The 22,918-nt window shown below is 39.2% G+C and overlaps 2 protein-coding genes across 7 annotated transcripts in view; both read right to left on the bottom strand.

The window, feature by feature from the left end:
- The window catches only part of gnav1 (guanine nucleotide binding protein (G protein) alpha v1), a 28,977-nt gene extending 28,067 nt beyond the window's left edge, over window positions 1–910 (bottom strand). For all 4 annotated transcript variants that reach the window (XM_062036842.1, XM_062036844.1, XM_062036845.1 and 1 more), the window contains exons 1-2: window positions 751–910; window positions 54–189 (exon numbers count right to left, since the gene is read on the bottom strand). In XM_062036842.1, coding sequence (XP_061892826.1) covers window positions 54–189; window positions 751–789 — 175 coding nt within the window. In that variant the 5' untranslated portion in view covers window positions 790–910. The remainder of the gene's footprint in view (window positions 1–53; window positions 190–750) is intronic.
- Window positions 911–1,672: 762 nt separating this feature from the next.
- LOC133642662 (ethanolamine-phosphate cytidylyltransferase-like) overlaps window positions 1,673–22,918 on the bottom strand; it is a 74,915-nt gene continuing 53,669 nt past the window's right edge. For all 3 annotated transcript variants that reach the window (XM_062037002.1, XM_062037001.1, XM_062037003.1), the window contains 11 exons: window positions 18,501–18,662; window positions 18,355–18,421; window positions 7,427–7,511; window positions 7,312–7,353; window positions 6,927–7,074; window positions 5,721–5,803; window positions 4,946–5,023; window positions 4,806–4,871; window positions 4,666–4,731; window positions 2,572–2,660; window positions 1,673–2,489 (listed from right to left, as the gene is read on the bottom strand). In XM_062037002.1, the coding sequence (XP_061892986.1) occupies window positions 2,399–2,489; window positions 2,572–2,660; window positions 4,666–4,731; window positions 4,806–4,871; window positions 4,946–5,023; window positions 5,721–5,803; window positions 6,927–7,074; window positions 7,312–7,353; window positions 7,427–7,511; window positions 18,355–18,421; window positions 18,501–18,662 (977 nt within the window). In that variant the 3' untranslated portion in view covers window positions 1,673–2,398. The remainder of the gene's footprint in view (window positions 2,490–2,571; window positions 2,661–4,665; window positions 4,732–4,805; window positions 4,872–4,945; window positions 5,024–5,720; window positions 5,804–6,926; window positions 7,075–7,311; window positions 7,354–7,426; window positions 7,512–18,354; window positions 18,422–18,500; window positions 18,663–22,918) is intronic.

Raw genomic sequence — 22,918 nt, 5'->3', positions numbered from 1 at the left:
CAATAAACATTTGTTTTCTAATATTGTCATACATGCATACACAACATGCTTACCGAGTATGAGGATTTTGAACACATTTATCTCACTCCTGGCCTGTTCAAAAAGGTCCTGCTCGATTTTGGAGCTCTGCAGTTTGGCCTTCTTGGCATCCTCCGTGATGTCTTGGTGGAGGCACATTCCCATGCACATCTGAGGAGGTATGTTTAGGTTACCATAGCTGCGGGAATACTACTGGCTCCAGATAATATGCAGATTTGTTTACAGTGAGAATGTTGTCCATTTTGAACTAATGGATTGCAACACTAAATTGGCCCTGGTGTGTGAATGTGAGTGTGAATGTTGTCTGCCTATCTGTGTTGGCCCTGCAATGAGATGGCGACTTGTCCAGGGTGTACCCCGCCTTCCGCCTGGTTGCAGCTGAGATAGGCTCCAGCAACCCCGAAAGGGACAAGCGGTAGGAAATGGATGGATGGATTACATTACTCTATATATTCATTAATATGAATTTTAAACAAATAATTTGTGGCGATACTTTGGTGTACGCGGAAGTAGCTATTTCATTGCATATTAACTATTTTACTACTGAAATGTGTTCATTAAAAAAATAAAAAATAAAACGATAACACTTCCGGTTACACCAAACCAAGAACATACTTCGGTTTGTGTAACCGGAAATTATGCAATCATGTTTTAGCCTTTTAATTCCTAATAAAAAAGAACGGAATTGGGTTAATGTAATAAGTTTACTACCTGTAGCGGGACTGGCAATATGTTCACGCAACAAAGCATGGCTTTAATTTTGTTCCGAAGCTGCGAGGTTTCCTTTAATTTTCGATCCAAACCGCACACGAGAGCTAATTTGATTAAATGGTGCCACCTGGTGCCACTCGGTTGCCGTAAAGCTGATTATTGTGTTGTAAAAAAACACCACAAAATATTAATATGCTGTCAAACTAAAAAAAAACCGTTGTATTTTCTCGTGTTTTAAACCTACTAATAGCAGTGGTTAAAATAAACAAATTATATTGTACCTGTTTATTATTCATTATACATTTTTTAAATTATATTATATATATATTTATATATAATATAATATATATCAGTATATATCATATACTGTATATATAATATGTAAATATTACATACATGTTATATTTTATATTACTACTACGGTACATTTTTAGTCTACTTTATACCTGCATTATCCTTTCCATCCTTTGTAACTGAGCTACTGTGTGGAACAATTTCCCTTGTGGATCATTAAAGTTTGTCTAAGTCTAATGTCCATGTGTAAGTTAATGAGTCGTTTTTTTGGTGTGTATATTTACTAGATTTATTTAAAGAGCCTTTATTGGAACAATTTCCCTTGTGGATCATTAAAGTTTGTCTAAGTCTAATGTCCATGTGTAAGTTAATGAGTCGTTTTTTTGGTGTGTATATTTACTAGATTTATTTAAAGAGCCTTTATAACCCATTTTCTTTTTTTGCTTTATACATTTCAACTTACCGGAGTGCAGTATTTTAGTCATCCACCTGTAACTAAAAGTACTACAATAGTTAATTAATTTCAAAAAGCGATTTTTGGAATTATTTGCAAAAAAAATGGGACTTCTACCATCATGATAGGGATATGCATTCAATATATACACCAATTAAAAAAAGTTCAGACAAGTGATAGTTGATGAAACCATGTTATTGTTAACAGAAAATAAATACTGCAGTCCAGTTTGCCTTTACATCCCAAATAGATGTACAGGCAGGGGTTTGTCATGTGCTCATACAGTATATACATTAAGTCAAAGAGAGAGAGTCTATTATACTACCAAAAATATAATATTCAGTCCCATTTCATACTGAGGTTAAACTGTTCAGACCCGTTATTTTTTATACATTTAGTATAGGACCCTCGGAGAACATTATAAACACCAAAATGTTCCCCCATCCCCATAGGAAATAGTGTACCCACCCCTGTTGTGAGTTATGAAAGTGCAACATTAACAGCAGTCTTGTGTAAAGTGTCCACAGAGGTGCTGTGGTTAGTTTAAGTTTCAGAGAAATAAACCCCGACAGGTAAAACACAACATGTGAGTGAAATGTCAGTGCAGTCCGATACGGAGGATCACATGCGGTCCATGTCCTAACTCTTGCCCTTGCAACACAACACTTTTTTTGTTTTTAAAAAAACAATATCATATTTTGCAGGCAAGAAAAATATAAGTTTATAGAAAAATGTTGAATTTTTCTTGTCTATACTTGACCTTTGGACAAGACAAAGCAAATAGGTAAATACTGCGCATGGATCCATCCCGGATAAAAACATGCCGATTGTGTTCTCGGTTTCTTTCAGTGTGCAGGACTTGAGGGGCCTTTCAGAGTCCACAACACTGCCTGGCCTCCATTACTGGTCTGCTACTTGGTGTCGCTGCATGGCCTCGATCACGGCAATCTCATTGGCCTCCTTCTTCTGGTTCCTGGCTTGAAAAAGCAGCCTCAATGCCAAAAAAAAAAAAAATTGAATTCCATTTTTCAAAATAATAAAAATAATACTGTCAAGGCCAGCCAGCAGATTACCTGTTTTTAGTTATCCTCTGCACAATAGCATCTGTCGTGAGGGTGTTCCCACTGTCAACAATGCGCAATATTCCTTGCTTTCTGGGCACCTGGATGTAAAGAAACAAAGTATTTTTATTAATAGGGCTGTGAATCTTTGGGCACCACACGATTCAATTCGATTCTTAGGGACAACGATTCGATTCAGAATCCATTCTCAATTCAAAACGATTCTCGATTCAAAATTAATACTTTTTTAATAACATTGTGCGCCAGTTCTATGATTAACTACATTCCTCCGTAAAATAGATAAAACGCTTTGATAAACTTCTATATTACTTAAAAGAAAACTGATTTTTTTCTACCCAAATATTTAATAAAGTCAAATACAAATAAGGCAATAAGAGAGTATCCCACACTTCACTTTTCTAAAGTAAATCTGTACAGCAGATATGGGTATCTACATCAACAACATGATTTTCCGGAGTGGCTGGACAGGACAGAATTGGTTATAATAACAAAATAAAAAACAAACAAACAAAAAAAATATTTTTTATTTGTTTTAATCGATGAATAATAGTTGCAAATACGAATCGCGACTCATTCAAAAATAAAGATTTTCACACCCGTAATTATTAAAAAGAAGCCTTACATCACAGCTTGTCATAACAAACCATAAGTAGTGCAAATAAGCGAGCCCACTGTAAAAATGTTCATTGTAAATTCTCGGCAAACGACTGGCTAATAATTGTATTACTTTTACAGTAACATGCTACATTAATTTACTGTGCTACTGTATATGATATAACTACAAGCTGTAACTTCACAAATATATTTGTATAGTTGATTATGCTCTTGGTTTAAAAGCATACGCCATCTAGTGTACAAGAGTGTGCAATGTAGTCTATGGAACCCTTTAAGAGACAAATCAGTTTGAAATTACAGTAATGTGTTGTGAGACGACAGAGGGCTATGATTACAGCATTTCACTGTGAAAAAAATTATGTTAGAAGCTGTCAAATTCTGGTAAATCTTTACAGTGCAGGAGAAACGATTGGAGCCTTCTGAGATTCCAGTAATTCTGTGATATTGATTTTTTTTTTTTTTTTAGAACTTTATTTCAAAAGCAGTAGGCTCCAGCATCCCCCGCGACTCCGAAAGGAAAATGGATGGATGGAATTTCAAAAGCAATACATGGCTTTCTTCATTCTGAACACACATTTTATCATTCTGAACAAACATTTTATTATTTGATCTTTGTCACTGTCCAATTAAAGATAAGTACAGTGAAACAATTCAATGTCTGTATCAAAGTACAATCAGTTACTGGGTTGCAATCGCGTGAACTAGAGGCACTTCCGGGTTTCAGGTGATGGTCTAGAGTCCCATCAGGCTACCGTTTATTTACCTTCATCCGTGCAAATTTGGTCGATTTTGAAAGGTTTAGAGGTGAATATATAAGGGATCATGAAAAAATATTGTTATAATAATATGGATGGAGTGGATTTACAGTCTACACTCTTAAAAAAAGTATTTTTTGAAAGATTTAAACTAGGGATGTCCGATAATATCGGACTGCCGATATTATCGGCCGATAAATTCTTTAAAATGTTAATATCGGAAATTATCGGTATCGGTTTCAAAATTATCGGATTCAAAATGTAAAATTTATGACTTTGAAAACTTTGAAAAGCATGGAGGTCTACAACTTCTCCGTGTGCGGCTGGGTCAAGGATTTCGATATCAAGACTCTCCCGTATAAATCATGCATCGTTTTTGCTCGCATTGTTTTTTACCTCTCGAGGAACTCTTAATTTTTTTTTATCCTTTTCCCGAATTGAACGGTTCCAACAGCCTAGCAAAATGCTGAAAGGCAAAATGCTGCCCAGAATGTTAAGACAACGGACGTTCGATGGCCCACCAGGTATTGAGCCGGACGTGACGTCGGGTGAATACAACCTATTGGCAAGTTTAATTTCTTGTTCAATGTCTTGTTCCTCGAGGAAATGGCTGCTGGGTAATGTGAGGGCTGTGCTTAATTTTGCATCACATCGCACATAATCGTGGCTGAAACACATTTAGCCTAATAACATCGCTCCTCTTTGGATTTCTTACAGCGTACGGGTCAGATCCGTCCTTGTTCGGGTATATTTGCATCTTTCCGTGGCATACGAGGTCCACCTGTGGAACAAGCCACAGTCACTTGATTTAGTTTCAGGCAGACCTTCACAGTGTGGACTTGGATCCACGCGTACCTTCAAATGATCCAGCAGGTCTTTCGTGACGGCAAACGGAGCACCAATCACCACCTCGGAGACATACTAAAGAAAAAAAGGGTTTGAAGGAGGCCTGATATGCAAGTCAATTGTAGTCATGCACTTGTGTGGGAACGCACTCGGCAAGCCAGGACGCTGAGAGTTCGCTCGTGGACATTCATGATGGGGTAGTTCTTCCCCTTGTAGCGATTCACTTCCTGCCAAAGAAAAGCAAACAGGTGCTTCACTCTGTACACTGCAAAAAGTCAGTGTTCAAAAACAAGAAAAAAAATTACAAAAATGAGGGGTATTTTATTTGAACTAAGCAAAATTATCTGCCAATAGAACAAGAACATTTGGCTTGTCAAGACTTTCCAAAACAAGTAAAATTAGCTAACCTAAATTAACCCAAAAATACCTTAAAATAAGTATATTCTCACTAATAACAAGTGCACTTTTCTTTGTAGAAAAAAAAGAGACCTTTTTGCTCAGTATGTTGAAAAATATTCTTAAATTAAGTAAATGTTAGTGCCATTATCTTAACATCATGATATGCGCTCGGCATCATGATTTTTTTTTTCATGCTTGAAATAAGAAATGATTACATTAAAAAAGTAGTTTTATACTTGTGAGTGTTAATGACACAGCTTTGCAACAGTTGATATTCTAGTTTCAAGCATGTTTTACTCAATATAGGTCATAACATCTCAGCAACAAGCTGTAATATCTTACTGAGATCATTTAGGACCAAAACCCTTAAAACAAGTAAAACACTCTAACATAAAATCTGCTTAGTGAGAAGAATTATCTTATCAGACAGAAAATAAGCAAATATCACCCTTATTTGAGATATTTAATCTTACTTGGATTTCAGTTTTTGCAGTGTAAGCGTCTGTCAGAAGAGTAAACACTCACTTGGTCGAAGTGCAGCCCAACCACGACGTACGGCTTCTCTGACAGCTTGTGCGCCGCCCGCAAGAAGTCCACGTGGCCAATGTCTGACAGGGGTCAAGGGTCACTTCGAGGGTGATCTTAGAGCACAGATTTACTAATGACCGCCGCATTTGTTTTATCCAACACTTTACGATTAATATTTTTCTAATACGTTTTATTAGATTTTTAAATGATACTTTTACATTGGTGGCCGCACGGTGGCCCAGTGGTTAGCATGTTTGCAGCACTCCAAATAAAATTTGGTTCGGGCCTCAATTTATCCTGGGCCTGTCGGCGCTGTAAACCACTAATGTTAACATAAGTTAGCCGGTGGTGTTCTTATTCTACTTTTTGGTTTAAAAAATTTAACTTTGAGTAAGTCTTCAGTAATGCGGACGCTGTATTGATCAGTTGTGGTGAAGAAGGAGCTGAGCCGGAAGGCAAAGCTCTCAATTTACCGGTCAATCTACGTTCCCATCCTCACCTATTGTCATCAGCTTTGGGTTATGACCGAAAGGACAAGATCACTGGTACAAGCGGCCGAAATGAGTTTCCTCCGCCGGGTGGCGGGTCTCTCCCTTAGAGATAGGGTGAGAAGCTCTGTCATCCGGAAGGAGCTCAAAGTAAAGCCACTGCTCCTCCACATCGAAAGGAGCCAGATGAGGTGGTTCGGGCATCTGGTGAGGATGCCACCCGAACGCCTCCCTAGGGAGGTGTTTAGGGCACATCCGACCGGTAAGAGGCCACGGGGAAGACTTAGGACACGTTGGAAAGACTATGTCTCCCGGCTGGCCTGGGAACGCCTCGGGATCCCCCGGGAAGAGCTGGACGAAGTGGCTGGGGAGAGGGCAGTCTGGGCTTCCCTGCTTAGGCTGCTGCCCCCGCGACCCGACCTCGGATAAGCGGAAGAAGATGGATGGATGGATAGAACTTTTAGTAAGTTGCAAACAGTTTACTATTTCATTTAGCATTTTTGATTATGTTTGATAATATTTACAATACACTTTAATAAAGATTTTACATTATTTTATCATGTATCTTACAAAACATAACTTCACTGTGAGTTACTACTATTGATTCATGAACCAAAATAATAATTCAAAAAGGAAAACTAGATCAGATTTAAATTAGGGTTGTGTGGGCTTTTAGGAGGTTTACCACTGATGATGTTTCTGCAGTAAAAGATACGGAAGAGGTCAAAGGACCCCGCCACGTAGATGATGGTGTCGCCAGGCTGTGGCTCCTGGCCTGAAGCGAACTGGATGATCTTTTGGGAGGTCTGCAGGAACTGAGATACCCCCGTCCAGGGACTGTGGTTCTTGTGACCATTGGAGTCCTGTAATCCAAAACAGACACACCAGAGCACAAACACTGTAAGCTACTTTGACAACTTCAACAAAATGGCACCACCAAGTGGTGTGAGGAAGTGACATTTTCAATGGTACTACATTCAATGGAGCAGTTAATTGATCTTTATGCCCATCCTTGGGAGACTTCCAAAGAAAAAAAACATGGTCTTTGACAAATCTGCTTACTATGATCAAACATGTTCCAGACAGGATTTGATACCGACCTTTCCAAAGTTGTCTGTGTGCTGCTGGTAGTCTGAATCATCCTTTGAGAGTTTAAAAGGAGACATTGAGGTTCATACTTTTAACCTGAATGCACAAAAGAGTAAATGTACTCACAATGTTGCTGTAATGTGCTTTTGTCATGTAGAGCATCCTGCCAACCAGGTCGGTGGTTGAAACTCCCTGTGTTCTCTTACATTCTCTGTAACAACAACATGACATGTTCAAATGTTGAGACAAAAAACAACCGCTCAATCTGTACAGTAGAAACTCTAATGTCTAAAACATCAGTTTCAAACTATTTGTGCAATTGGAAAGAATGGAAATAGAAATAATCCATTCCTGAGTTAAATTGTTGCCTTAATAAAATCTTTATTGCAGGTAATGCTTTAGGAATAGTGGCAATAATAATACATTGGTCATAAAATGTGGTCTGATCATCGAATCACACAAATAATCGGTGTCTGCTTAAACTATTACCACACTGTTTTCATTATTACAACATGTAAACATGTGACAAAAAGTAAATGAACCCTTGGATTTATTAACTTGTTGATCCTTTTTTGGCAACAATAACCTGAACCAAACGATTAGACGTGCACAACGGTCAGGATTAATTTTCTTTACAAAACTGTTGCATTCAGCAAAATTCCTGCGAGGTCAAACGGGCAGAGGTCAGGACTTCAGTCCAATACAGAGCACATATTTTCTTCTTCTACAACCATTCAGTGTCGGTGATTTTCTTCTGTGTTTTGGATCATTGTCCTGTTGCAACACTCGTCCTCTTTACAGTTTTAACTGGGGATGTTACGACAGTGTTTCCCACACATTCATTTATTTGTGGCGGCCCGCCACGAAAGAATTACGTCCGCCACAAATTAAAAAAAAAACAAACAAAAAAAACTTTTTTTTTTTGTCCTGTCCAGCTTCTCAGGCAAATCATATAGTTGATGTAGATGCCCATATCGGCTGTTCAGATTTACTTTACAAAAGGGAAGTGTAGGATACTTCTCTTGTTGCCTTATTTGTATTTGACCACTACTGTTTTCTGTTTATTTGTTACTGACTGTGGCAGGACACCTCTGCCTCTGTTTCACTTTATGTTGCTGGTAAATAATATGGTTATAGTAGTAGGCTAAAGTTAAATTATTTAGTATGCACTAATTAAAGGGGCAGAGCTTTAAGAGACATTTTAGCTTTTATATTTTATAAGATATATTTTTTGTAAGACCCACAATTAATAAATATATTTCAGTGAATAACTTATTGTTCAAATCTGTATATAAATATGTACATAAAGAGTTGTAATTATATTGTAAAATGGATGGATGGATGGATGGATGGATGGATGGACGTTTAAAACAAAACTGTTATTATTAATTAGTAAGTATACATTTTTTTAGCCTTTTTAGAGAAAGTCATATCATTGTAGTAAATTATGCAAATTACTCAATGGTGTCACGGTGACCACGCCCATAGCCACGACCCCACCGCCACAGGTATCTTGGCAGTTTATGGGAAACACTGTACGATCAGGGTTTTATGCTACCGATTGCGATAGCGATCATCCATTAGTGAGATTGGCTGATACCAATACCCATCACATGTATCAACTATCCATCCATCCATTTTCTACCGCTTGTCCCTCTCAGGGTTGCGGTGGGTGCTGGGGCCTACCCCAGCTGCACTCGGGCGGAAGGTGGGGTACACCCTGGACAAGTCAACGCCTCATCGCAAGGCCAACAAAGATAGACAGACAACATTCACACTCACATTCACACTATACATTTTTTAAGTTATTTACGGTGAGTGCTATTGACAGTTTATCAATATCAACACTACTAGTCCCTTATTCTCTTTTATTAAATACAACTGATTGAGCAAAACAAAGTCAAAAGTACACAATAACTAAACAAAAGCAAAAACTATTCATTTAAATCCTTTGGTTTTTGCCCTCAAAGTCCTTCAGTGTTAAGGACATTATTCCCTGAGTTTGTCAACATTACCAAAACCAAACCTAAAAAGATTTTGAGAAATTAAAATTAAAATATCATCCTGTAGTATATACAGTAGGGTCACTATAGGGGTGGAGTGGCTCAGCTGGTAAAGCGGCCTTCCAGAGGGTTCCTGGTTTGATTCCAGCTTTCGCAGTCTTACACACTGCCATTGTGTCCTTGGGCAAGACCCACCTTGGTCCTAGTGCCACCCACACTGGTATACTGTAGATGCAGCATGCCACCACCAAGCTGCAATGTATGGGTTTCTCAATGTAAAGCGTTTTGAGACAATTGTTTGAAAAAGTGCTGTATAAATAAAATTCATTCAGAATCCCTTTAATATCAATCATATATTGATATTACCCTTGGTATCGCTACCACCATCTGTATTTATGGATTGATCTGCCCTCTTAAAATGTTGTGTACTGACTGCAACAATGCTGACACACCAACTGTTGTTATATTGTCTTCTCTCTAACTCTTACTAATCTACTTGTTAATTTCCTGGTAACGACTGCTTACTTTCTGCAGCAACACTGCACATTTGCACTTCTTAAACTTTACTAAGCACTTATTTCTTGGTGCTATTTAAAGGCCTACTGAAATGAGATTTTCCTATTTAAACGGGGATAGCAGATCCATTCTATGTGTCATACTTGATCATTTCGCGATATTGCCATATTTTTGCTGAAAGGATTTAGTAGAGAACATCGACGATAAAGTTCGCAACTTTTGGTTGCTGATAAAAAAGCCTTGCCTGTACCGCAAGTAGCGTGACGTCACAGGTTGTAGAGCTCCTCACATCTGCACATTGTTTACAATCATGGCCACAAGCAGCGAGAGCGATTCGGACCGAGAAAGCGACGATCCCCATTAATTTGAGCGAGGATGAAAGATGAGGAAAAGTGAGAGTGAAGGACTAGAGGGCAGTGGAAGCGATTCAGATAGAGAAGATGCTGTGAGAGGCGGGTGGGACCTGATATTTAGCTGGGAATGACTAAAACAGTAAATAAACACAACCAGGCTTATATTTAATATGCCACAAATCAATCCCGCATAACAAACACCTCCCCCCTCCCGTCCATATAACCCGCCAATACAAATCAAACACCCGCACAACACACTCAATCCCACAGCCCAAAGTACCGTTCACCTCCGCAAAGTTCATACGGCACATATATTTCCCCAAAGTTACGTACGTGACATGCACATAGCGGAACGCACGTACGGGCAAGCGATCAAATATTTGGAAGCCGCAGCTGCGTACTCACGGTACCGCATATCCAACTCAAAGTCCTCCTGGTAAGAGTCTCTGTTGTCCCAGGCCAATGGTAAAGCTTGACTGTCATCGTTCGGGAATGTAAACCATGAAACAACGGCTACGACGTAGCCGCTACGTGTTTGTGTTGCTGCAGCCGGCCGCTAATACACCGCTTCCCACCTACAGCTTTCTTCTTTGCTATCTCCATTGTTCATTAAACAAATTGCAAAAGATTCACCAACACAGATGTCCAGAATAATGTGGAATTTTGCGATGAAAACAGACGACTTAATAGCTGGCCACAATGGTGTCCCAAAATGTCCGCTACAATCCGTGACGTCACGCGCAAACGTCATCATACCGAGACGTTTTCAGCAGGATATTTTGCGGGAAATTTAAAATTGCACTTTACTAATCTAACCCGGCCGTATTGGCATGTGTTGCAATGTTAAGATTTCATCATTGATATATAAACTATCAGACTGCGTGGTCGGTAGTAGTGGGTTTCAGTAGACCTTTAAAGTGATACTTGATAATGATACTTAAGATACTAAGAAACGCAGTTAATTTGTTGTAATGGAGGTAATTATTAGTTACTTGGAGGAGGGCTGCCACACTGCTTATGGAGATAAATAATTAGCTACTAGCCACTTGTCAGCCGGGGGACTAGAAATAAATACAGTGTCCACCAGAGGGAATCTGCGTTTATGACCGACAATGGGGACCACATGGACCTTTTTCATGATACCGATCGGTGGCCGATCAATCAACACATCTCTAGTTGTAACTGCAGGTTCTTCAGGCAAATATTTCGCTGAGATTGTGAGCTAATTTTTCCATTGATGATAGCAAGTTGCCTGGGCCCTGAGGCAGCAAAGCATCCCCACACTATGATGCTGCATCCACCATGCTTCACATTTGGGATAAGGTTTTGATGTTGGTGTGCTGTGACATTTTCCTTCCAAAGAATTAAACTTTGGTTTCATCTGTCCACAGAATATTTTGCTATTAGGGATGTGTGCTCTTTAACAAACTTCAAACGTACAGCAATGGGTGGTGTCCTCCCATAAACCCCATTCTAATTAATTGTAACAATAAGCACATATTGTAGAGTTGTCAACAAAGATGTGTCAGTGATTTCTGTAAGACTTTAGATGAGGCTTTTGGGTTCTTTATTATCTCACAACACAGCACACCACCATTAAAAAAAAACTTATCCCAAATGTGAAACATGGTGGAGGGAGCAACAGACGTTCCAGGTATCTTGTTGAACCGCATTAGTTTTGGTCCAAAATGTATCCTGATTGTTGTGCACGTCTGATCTGCAACTACAGGAAACGTTTGTTTGAAAGTTATTGCTGCCAAAAAAGGGTCAAAAAGTTATCATACCCAACGGTTAACTTGCTAATTGCTCCCCATCTTGTGAACGTTTACATGTTATGCTGAATAAAAATATGAAATCCTATAATTGTATGAAGACTTGGTTAGTTTATTCTTGTGATTTAGATCAATTAATCAAACAAAGGTTATTTATACAGCACTTTTCGTGCACAGGCACAAAACACGTACACTCACGCACACACACACAGCACATGAGGATTGAGGAAAAACACCACCTTTGTGGCGTCCATGCTGGAAAATAAATAAAAATTAACAAAATCTAAAAAAAAATAGTACAAAACATATTTTAAAATATATGTAAAAATAAAATATAAATGATAAATTATTAAATGAATAAAACAATAAAATAGTGGGAATATTAGAAGTGAAAATAACAATATATAAAATAGGAAATGATGATCAGTTAAAAAGCCTGATTAAAAAAGTGTGCCTTTAAGCTTTTTTCAAAATTATCAACAGTCTCTGCAGTCTTGGGGGTCTTCAGCAGGCTGTTGCACAGGTGGGAGTTATAGTGGCTAAATGCACCGTGCACTGTATAAAAAACTCTTCACAATTTACGATAAAATACCGGCATCTGTGGTTGCCAGGAATGCACTGTAAAAAATATGGTCATGATGGGGTTATACTTGTATAGCGCTTCTCTACCTTTAAGGTACTCAAAGCGCTTTGGACACTATTTCCACATTCACCCATTCACACACACATTCACACACTGATGGCAGGAGCTGCCATGCAAGGCCCTAACCACGACTCATCAGGAGCAAGGGTGAAGTGTCCTGTTTAAGGACACAACGGACGTGACTGGGATGGTAGAAGCTGGGGATTGAAACAGGAACCCTCAAGTTGCCGGCACGGCCACTCTCCCAACTGCGCCACGCCGTCCCCATTACGGTATGTTGATGTTGAATTAATACATTTTACAGTTGATAACTTTCTTTGCTTATGGTAAATTACTATGACAAAACTGATATATTGTTAATCTGTTTACTTAAAAACCTATATAATTCATGGTAAAATACTGGCAGCTGTGGTGGCCAGGAATTCACCTTAAAACCAATTAGGGCCAATTTTAGTGTTGCCAATCAGCTCATCCCCAGGTGCATGGCTTTGGAGGTGAGAAGAAGCCAGAGTACCCGGAGGGAACCCATGCAATCACGAGGAGAACATGCAAACTCCACACAGAAAGACCCCTAGGCCGGGAACCGAACTCAGGACCTTCTCACTGTGAGGGATGAGCGTTAACCACTGCTTAACCGTGCTGCGCTTTCACCAATACTAGTATCTGCAAAATCCCTGTGTTTCCGAGACATGTGAGCGGTACATGAGGATTTTAACTTGAAAGTATTTGGACAGCCTTTCACTGGACAACTCACATCATGGCCCAACATGTTCCTTCAAGTGAGCTGTTAAAAATGAGCCTTAAATGCTACGTTTCTGTTAAATAGCTACTTGTAACAAGTTCCAACAGACTTAAACACACATTGTGGTTAATTTCGATTCAGAGTGCAATGAGGCACAAAAATACAAGAAAACATGTTAGCCAAAAGTTAACTGGGCCAATGCTTTAACACAAACCCCTAAAACAGTTAGGGTATGCTGTAAATTTCAATGTACACTACCGTTCAAAAGTTTGGGGTCACCCAAACTATTTTGTGGAATAGCCTTCATTTCTAAGAACAAGAATAGACTGTCGAGTTTCAGATGAAAGTTCTATTTTTCTGGCCATTTTGAGTGTTTAATTGACCCCACAAATGTGATGCTCCAGAAACTCAATCTGCTCAAAAGAAAGGTCAGTTTTGTAGCTTCTGTAACGAGCTAAACTGTTTTCAGATGTGTGAACATGATTGCACAAGGGTTTTCTAATCATCAACTAGCCTTCTGAGCCAATGAGCAAACACATTGTACCATTAGAACACTGGAGTGATAGTTGCTGGAAAAGGGGTTCTATACACCTATGTAGATATTGCACCAAAAACCAGACATTTGCCGCTAGAATAGTCATTTACCACATTAGCAATGTATAGAGTGTATTTCTTTAAAGTTAAGACTAGTTTAAAGTTATCTTTATTGAAAAGTACAGTGCTTTTCCTTCAAAAATAAGGACATTTCAATGTGACCCCAAACTTTTGAACGGTAGTGTATAACCTGAAAAATGAAGACAAAATAATAATACCGTAAATACAAGTATTTGTTAAGGTGTGACATTACGGTATTTGTAAATGCATTGTACAATTTGTCATTATTTTCACAGTAAAGTCATGTGTTTTCTACGTAATATAACCATAGTAATTTAGGTTATCTACTGTTTCTTGCTTTGCAGGAATCCACTGCATTTACTACTGTGATAAACTATTTTTGATTTTACGGTATTTTACTGTTGCTAATGATTGCTTGTCGTAATTTTTACAGTGCATGTGTCTTTGTTCTGGTATTTGGTAAAGCTAAAAGTTTGGTGCCAGAGGACCTTAGGATCCACCAGGGTTGATATGGTAAAAGCAGGTCAGACAGATAGAGATTTAAAAACGTCTAATAGAACTTTAAGATTTACTCTGAAGCGGACAGGGAGCCAATGCAGCAACTTTAAAACGTGTGTAATGTGGTCCCGCCCTCTGGTCCTCGTCAGGGTGGGTGCAGCTAAGTTTTGTAATAATTGTAGATTTACAATATTGGGAAGACCAGAGAGCATTACAATAGTTTAAGCAACAGGAAATAAAGCTTGCAGAGAGCGAAACAGGCTGACTCTAGTTACTGTATGCTCTTCCATCCATCCATCCATTTCCTACCGCTTGTCCCTTTCAGTCTTAAGATGATTAAAAAAAGATTTCTGTAAAAGTTTTGATATGTGGGTGGAAAAAAGTCAGCTCAGTCAAAATTAACGGCCAGATTTTTTTATGGATTGTGTCGATTTAAATACCTGTAATTTTGGCTCTCAGTGGCTTTCAGGACCTGTAACTAAAACCTCTGTTTTGTCCCGGTTGAGCTGTAGGAAAGTCACTGCCATCCATGACTTGATGTCCAAAATGCAATTAAAAAGGGTGTCTATTGGTCCTGTGTCATCAGGAGACACCTAATGACATCCTTAAGAGGCAGCATGTAAAGAGTGAAAATAATTAATCTAAAATTGAGCCTAGGGGAACCATACACCTACTTCTATAGGTTCCTGAGGAACATGTAGTCATACTTATATAAAAACATCAGCCTCTGAGATAAGAGTGAAACCTGTTAAAAACAGTACCAGAGAGGCCGACTTGTCTAAGTCTATTCAATAAAATGTGCTGGTCTGCTGAATCAACACAGTCTGTAACTTTCAAATCTTTGTTTCTCTAAAATGTTATTTATATTTAAAAAATAATTGACTTGGTTAAAAAACTGTTCTAAAATCTTACATGAAACATGAAAACTTGGTTCTAGCCTCAACAAAAGTCCCTATTTTAGTAAAAAACTGCACACTTTGAAGACACTATAATGTATACATACTACTGTATGGTATATATCTATATGTATATCTACAGTATATCTATATATGAAGTGAAGTGAATTATATTTATATAGCGCTTTTTCTCAAGCGACTCAAAGCGCTTTACATAGTGAAACCCAATATCTAAGTTACATTTAAACCAGTGTGGGTGTCACTGGGAGCAGGTGGGTAAAGTGTCTTGCCCAAGGACACAACGGCAGTGACTAGGATGGCGGGAGCGGGGATCGAACCTGCAACCCTCAAGTTGCTGGCACGGCCGCTCTACCAACCGAGCTATACCGCCCCAATATCTCTCTCTATATACAGTACAGGCCAAAAGTTTGGACATACCTTCTCCTTCAATGCGTTTTCTACATTGTCATGACTATTTACATTGTAGATTGCCACTGAAGGCATCAAAACTATAAATGAACACATGTGGAGTTATGTACTTAACAAAAAAAGTGGAAATAACTGAAAAAATGTTTTATATTCTAGTTTCTTCAAAATAGCCACCCTTTGCTCTGATTACTGCTTTGCACACTCTTGGCATTCTCTCGATGAGCTTCAAGAGGTAGTCACCTGAAATGGTTTTCACTTCACAGGTGTCATAGTTTTGATGCCTTCAGTGACAATCTACAATGCAAATAGTCATGAAAATAAAGAAAACACATTGAAATGAGAAAGTGTGTCCAAACGTTTGGCCTGTACTGTATATGTATACATATATATACAGCATGTAGCATACCAACAAAACAAGGTGGTAATGGCTCAACATCCATCCATCCATTTTCTATCGCTTGTCCCTTTCGGAGTCGCGGGGGGTGCTGGAGCCTATCTCAGCAATCTACATTTGATCCAGAAAACACAACAAGAATACAGCAAACTTAAATGTCATCACGCACACACACAAAAGTCTCGTTGGTGCGCTCCAAAACGTTAACAAATTTGTTGCTCAAACAAAAAAAACCAAAAAAAAAGGAAAATAATTTTACCTTCTGTCTGCGAATATTTTTGGCATTGTTGAACACTCTGGGAGTGACAAACAAGAAGTGGCTTCACGTAGTCACCGTTAGTATTAGCCCAATCTAGCAGTGTGAGGCGATCCTTCATTGATTTGTGTCCGAGTAGTGCCTTCTCTTTTGCTGTAATAAAAGTCCGCTGTGGCATATTTTTTCGGTCTTGTAACAATTAAAGACTTGCTGCTAGGGCTGGGCGATATATCGATATACTTGATATATTGCGGGTTTGTCTCTGTGCGATATAGAAAATGACTATATCGTGATATTCGAGTATATGTTCTCACGCAGTTGCTTTTAGCTGCGGGCATTACACTACATGCGTTTCTCACTCTTTCTTGTCTCTCCTTCTCACAGAGACATAAACAAGCGCACCTTCTTACATACGTCACGCGTGCAACGTCATACGCCCTCCCCGAGCACAGAGGTAGCTACATGGGTAACATTAGCTGTGATGCTAACAGTGCGTTGCGAGTGGTAATACGAGAGAGAGAAGGTGCGAATCTGGTAACAAATGGAGGAATAATTAATTCCCCAAAAAACAGCACGGGGTGCATCGTCTGGCGGTGGTTTGGCTTCAAGCGGGAATATGTTGAACAATTATGCGGCAAAAGCGTTGCTACAAAAAGTAGCAGCACTGCTAATTTGTAGCATCATTGGAAAAGTCACCCGCTAGAGAATGAAGAGTGCTTGAAACTCCGCATGTCAACATCTCCGTTCGGTGCCACACCAACAAAATGCCGAAGCAACAATTTCCAGATTAACACCGTATGGAAAAAAAATCAACAACAGAGGGAGATAACGTCCGCAGGAACCTACCACAGAACGAAGGACATACACTATTGGATTTCCTATTATGCATCTCATTTTTATTTGACAGTTATGGAAATATCTTGTGTGACATCATGCACAAAAGTGCACTTTATTTGTTTTTAACTATTGTAGTGGCGTTCTGTACAAAAAGTGTACTTTAATTTAGTGTTGTTTTGATATGTCATCTTAGTGACATCATGCACAAAAGTGCACTAATAGCTTGTTTTAAAATGTCTCTGATAATCTTGCACTTTCTGTTTTGGAAATGACATGAATGTTTGTGCCACTGCTTAATAACTGTTTAATAAATACAGTTTTGGTAAATTGACTTAGTTGGGATTTCCCTCTCTGCATAAAAGTTTAAAATGAGCATATATTAATGCAGTATGAACAAGAATGTTTTAATGTAGACACATAGAATCATCATACTGCTGTGATTATATGAATCAAGTGTTCATTCAAGGCTAAGGCAAAATATCGAGATATATAACGTGTATCGTGACATGGCCCAAAAATATTGAGATATTAATAAAAGGCCATATCGCCCAGCCCTACTTGCTGGGAAACAAAACTCCTAGCAGTTGTCTCACAAATGGTTTACAGCGAGACTGTGAGAGTTTGGACACTTTTAAACGTTTCTGATCACATAAAGTGATCTCTAAAACAGGCTGATACAGCTCAAGGTATGACAATTGTGTAAATAAACACATCAGAAGCGCTGTGTACAGGAAGTGATGTCATCAAAATGGCAGCCACCGAAAGCTTCAAGCGACATGCGAAATGAATGAATGAATGAAGCGTTCGTACGCCGAGACATAGTTCGCCCACAGAGGCACATTTGGCGTGATGTAAAGGTTTGTAAACCGATAAGGTCGCAAATAGAGGCGTTTGTAAATCTAGGTTCCACTGTATTATGATGATCAGACCACATTTTATGACCAATGTTTGCTTAAATTTTCTCTCACTTAAATATTTTTCATTTTTTACTGTTATGCAAATGTAAAAGATAAGTTAACCACTGTCAAAACCGACATCTCCCTGGCATTTTCCAATTTAGATGTTCCAGTGAATAAACATAATCGAAAAAGGGGCCTGACCTGTAGCGTCCTGACTTTTTAACTTCCTCGTACGTGTCCCTGCCGTCGACTGTCAGTGTTAAGTCGTCTGAAAACAAAACATGAGCAGAAATAAGAACTTTTGCCTTTGAGACGCGGAACGAAACAAGGCCACGGCGGACGCATACCTCCGTGCACGCAGAAGTCGCAGTTGTACTTGTCCATCGTCTCCAGAGTGGTGACGTACGGCGCTTCCTCCACCACCTCGTCCACCCATTTGATGGACCGCACCATCTTGTAGCGCTCTTCCTGAGTGAAAACAGGGGCGCCCTTGTGCTTTGTGATCTCACCTGGAGGAATCAAACACAGAAAATATAACAATCCCAAATACACCAACTGTACTCCAGTCCTTTCGCTGACATCAATGTGCCTACACTGCGAGCTTGTGTTGGATCCATTGAGTCACTGCCCTGTGTGGGATGGCCCCAATGACTATGACAGCAAATAATAATAATAAATACAATTTTTATCAAAACCTTCTTCCACCGGCCACTCTACGTTAGTGGAAATTTACTTTTTGCGTAAAACTAGCTTGCTAACTAAGAAATGTGACTTTTTGCGATGAAGATTTCTTTCTATTTCTGAGAAGTTGTACGGTAACATTTTTGAGCGTGCATCTTTAGTCAATTTCAAACTTGCAAAAAATGTCCTGCCTTCCTTGGTCCATGCCCCAACCTGTTATAAAATGTTATGGAAACTGGGTAGGATTTTTTTTTTTCAACACAAGTTTAAGTGAACTTGCTGACCAACAAACATCCTATTTTGTAATGCTAACAGAATTATCTGGTCCCAAAATGCTCCTTCTTCAGTCTTTGCTGCCTTGTGCAAATTGATCAAAATAACTAAATTACTTAATCAAATACATACCATACATACATACTTAATCAAATACATACCATACATGCTCCAATGAATGCCTCCATTTAGTTGAAGGCGTCATAATGTGATTTGTTTTCTACATTTAAAACACTTCCTTGTAGTCTACATAACATGCATAACTTGCCACATTTGTATAGATAATGTTTTACAGGCCATCTTCAAACTGCTTTCAGACCGTCTCTTCTGGATGCGCCGTTTTGGAGGCGGTCTTATTTGCATGGCTCCACTTCAACAGCGTCTTCTAGTTTTTAGAATAGAATAGAATAGAATAAATGATCCCTGGGGAAATTCAGCACCACAGTTTGCTCACAATAGACAATGATAATAATAAATAATATAATATATAATATATTATATATATAATATATGAATAATATAAATATATTCTACATATATTCTACATTTAAGTGCAGTCAAGGAACATATGCATTATACATTCTGATGGCTGTCGGTATGAAGGACCTCCTGTGTCGTTCCGTGTTGCATTTTGGGAGCCTGAGCCTTCCACTGAACGTGCTCATTCTCTCTGCCAGGTCCGAGTGTAGTGGGTGGGAGGTGTTGTCCATAATTGGCTAGGAGTTTTGCTAGACTTCTCCTCTCTGACACCACCGCCAGAGAGTCTAGCTCCACTCCCACCACGTTACTGGCCTTCTTTACCAGCTTGTCCAGCCTGTTTGCGTCCCTCGCTCTCAGCCCGTTGCCCCAGCAGGCCACGGCGTACAAGAAGGCGCCCGCCACCACCGACTGGTAGAACATCTTCATCATCTTTGTGCAGACGTTGAAGGATCCTAGCCTCCTGAGGTAGTAGAGGTGGCTCTGTCCCTTCTTGTAGAGTGCCTCAGCGTGTTTTGACCCATTCAGCTTGTTGTCCATGTGTACTCCGAGGTATTTATAATCCTCAACCATGCCCACATCGACCCCCCTGATGGAAACAGGGGTCGCCGGAGTACTCCTCCTCCTTCCCAGGTCCACAACCAGCTCCTTGGTCTCCGTCACATTAAGCTGGAGGTGGTTCTTTCCACACCATGTGACAAAGTCCTCCACCAGTGCCCTGTACTCATTAGTTCTTCCATAGCGAGTCTACTGACAGAAAAAGTTTACAATACATTGCTTTGTAATACAAATAGCAACGGCGGAGGATGCATTTGCATGTATGAGCCACAACAAGAGCATGGAGAAAAAGAAGGAGCTTATTGACTACAATATCGGACTACAATGGCGGACGCATGCAAAGCGTTTTGGGTATATCTCTACCATATATGGATAATCCGCTGCCGTCACAAATGGCAAAAACTTCACCAATGGGCCAAATAGTTTCGTTTTCCAGAAGTATGACGGCAAGATTGTTTTATAGATATCTTTGCAATGCCTCCATGGTTTTATCTTTTCGGGACTTATGCAGATCCCAAATACACAAAAGCTGGTACCAATAGGTAAAAAAAGTTGGTTTTGCCTAACAGTTAAAGTTAAAGTACCAATGATTGTCATACGCACACTAGGTGTGGTGAAATGTGTCCTCTGCATTTGACCCATCCTCTTGTTCACCCCCTGGGAGGTGAGGGGAGCAGTGAGCAGCAGCGGTTCCCGATTTTTTATTCATCTCTCTAAAGCTTTAGAAACCGTAGACCATGCTATTTTAAAACAGGCTGTTTCTCATTGGACTGTCAGAACATACAGTTGCTTTTTTTTTTTTTAAATTAATTAGAAAACAGGACCCAGTGTATTAAATACTAGGGAGTTTGTTCGGAACTTGTCACTGTCCATAAGGCAGTGCCTCAGGGATATGCTTGGGGCCCCTCTTATTTATCTTGTACATCAATGATCTCAAACCACATTTCTCTGATGCTAATATGCATTTTTATGCTGACGGTACAATTATTTATCGCTTTGGATCATCTCTTGAAGAGGCTGTGAATTCCCTGCAGAAAGCCTTTTTGCAGTGCAGAATTCTGTCATTTACTTCAAACTGGTTCTCAATGCTGACAAGACAAAACTTTTGCTGTTTTCCAATTGTGGGAAGGTGCCTCAAACTCCCCCGGTAGTGTCCACTCTTGAAGGAAATATCATGGAAGTGGTGTATGAATGAAAATACCTTGGTGTTTGAATTGATGACACCCTCATTTTTAAACCTATTATAGAAACACTGGTGAAGAAACTACAACTAAAAATGGAAGTTTTTCTTCCAGAATCAGAGATGTTTTTCTTTTGGTGCAAAAAAGCGCCTTGTTTCTGCCACATTTTTATCTGTGCTAGATTATGGTGATCTTTTTTTATATGAATGCTAAACGTTCCTGTCTTCAGATGGTTGACTCTGTTTACCATGCTTCTTTGAGGTTCATGACAAACTGTAGAGCCATGACACACCACTGTGACTTGTACTCTCGACTGGGATGGCCTTCTCTGTCCACTAGGAGACAGTGTCATCGGTACACTTTTATTTACAAAGCTCTTGTGGGACTATTACCCTCTTAAATCTGTACATTGATTACACACAGATATACAGGCTCTTATGCTCTGAGATCCAACAATCAGCTGTTGCTCTCTGTCCCTTTTTCTAGTACTGAGCTGAGGAATAAAGCTTTTGTCTATGTAGCTCCTTGTGCTTGGAACATGCTACAAAGAGACTGGAAGCTGAGTGACATTTTATCCTTAAATCAGTGGTTCTTAACCTGGGTTCGATCGAACCCTAGGGGTTCGGTGAGTCGGGCTCAAGGGTTTGGCGGAGGTCAAGACACACCCGACTCATCTTGTAAATAAAAACCTCTTCCTATCGATGTATTACGGATACGGCAACAGCAGAAGTCACACTGATTTGCAGGTGTGCAATTTGTTGTGAGTTTATGCACTGTGTTGGTTTTGTTCTTTGAACAAGGTGATGTCCATGCACGGTTCATTTTGTGCGCCAGTAAAAAAACATGGTAACACTTTAGTATGGGGAACATATTCACCATTAACTAGTTGCTTATTAACATGCAAATTAGTAACATATTGGCTCTTAACTAGTCATTATTAAGTACTTATTAATGCCTTATTCGGCATGGCCTTATTATAACCCTAACCCTAACCAAATAAATCTAAATGAAGTCTTTGTTACTTAGAATATGTTCCCCTAGTGTCCAAAATAAGCTCAATTAAGTCTTTGTTACTTAGAATATGTTCCCCATCCTAAAGTGTTACCAAAAACATATAACTTTGTCTTGAATTTGAAAAAAACATTTTTATTTTTTTTTTCACTAAAGAAGGGTTCGGTGAATGCGCATATGAAACTGGTGGGGTTCGGTACCTCCAACAAGGTTAAGAACTTCTGCCTTAAATGCTTTCAAATCTAAATTTAGAGCATTTGAAACAGCCTCAGTAACTGTAACGGTTTTACGTGATGTCCATCCTGTCATTTTAATGTGTAATGTGAATGTAATTGTTTGTGTAACTTTGATGCCTCTTGGTCAGGACTCCCTTGAAAAATAGTTTTTTAATCTCAATGGGATTTTTTTCCTGATTAAATAGACGTTAAATTAAAAATTAAAAAAACTGCCACGGTTACATTGTTGCCAGGTATGTGGTCTACAAAACCAAATAACAGCATTGGTGTTTTCAGCTGTGGCTGTAAGCGACCTCCTGGTGTACTTTTAACTCCTCAAAACGGCAGCTCAGATAGCAAAACAAATTT

The sequence above is a fragment of the Entelurus aequoreus genome, linkage group LG25 (assembly GCF_033978785.1).
Source record: "Entelurus aequoreus isolate RoL-2023_Sb linkage group LG25, RoL_Eaeq_v1.1, whole genome shotgun sequence".
Classification (NCBI taxonomy): Eukaryota; Metazoa; Chordata; class Actinopteri; order Syngnathiformes; family Syngnathidae; genus Entelurus; species Entelurus aequoreus.
This window is presented reverse-complemented; position numbering and strand designations above follow the sequence as displayed.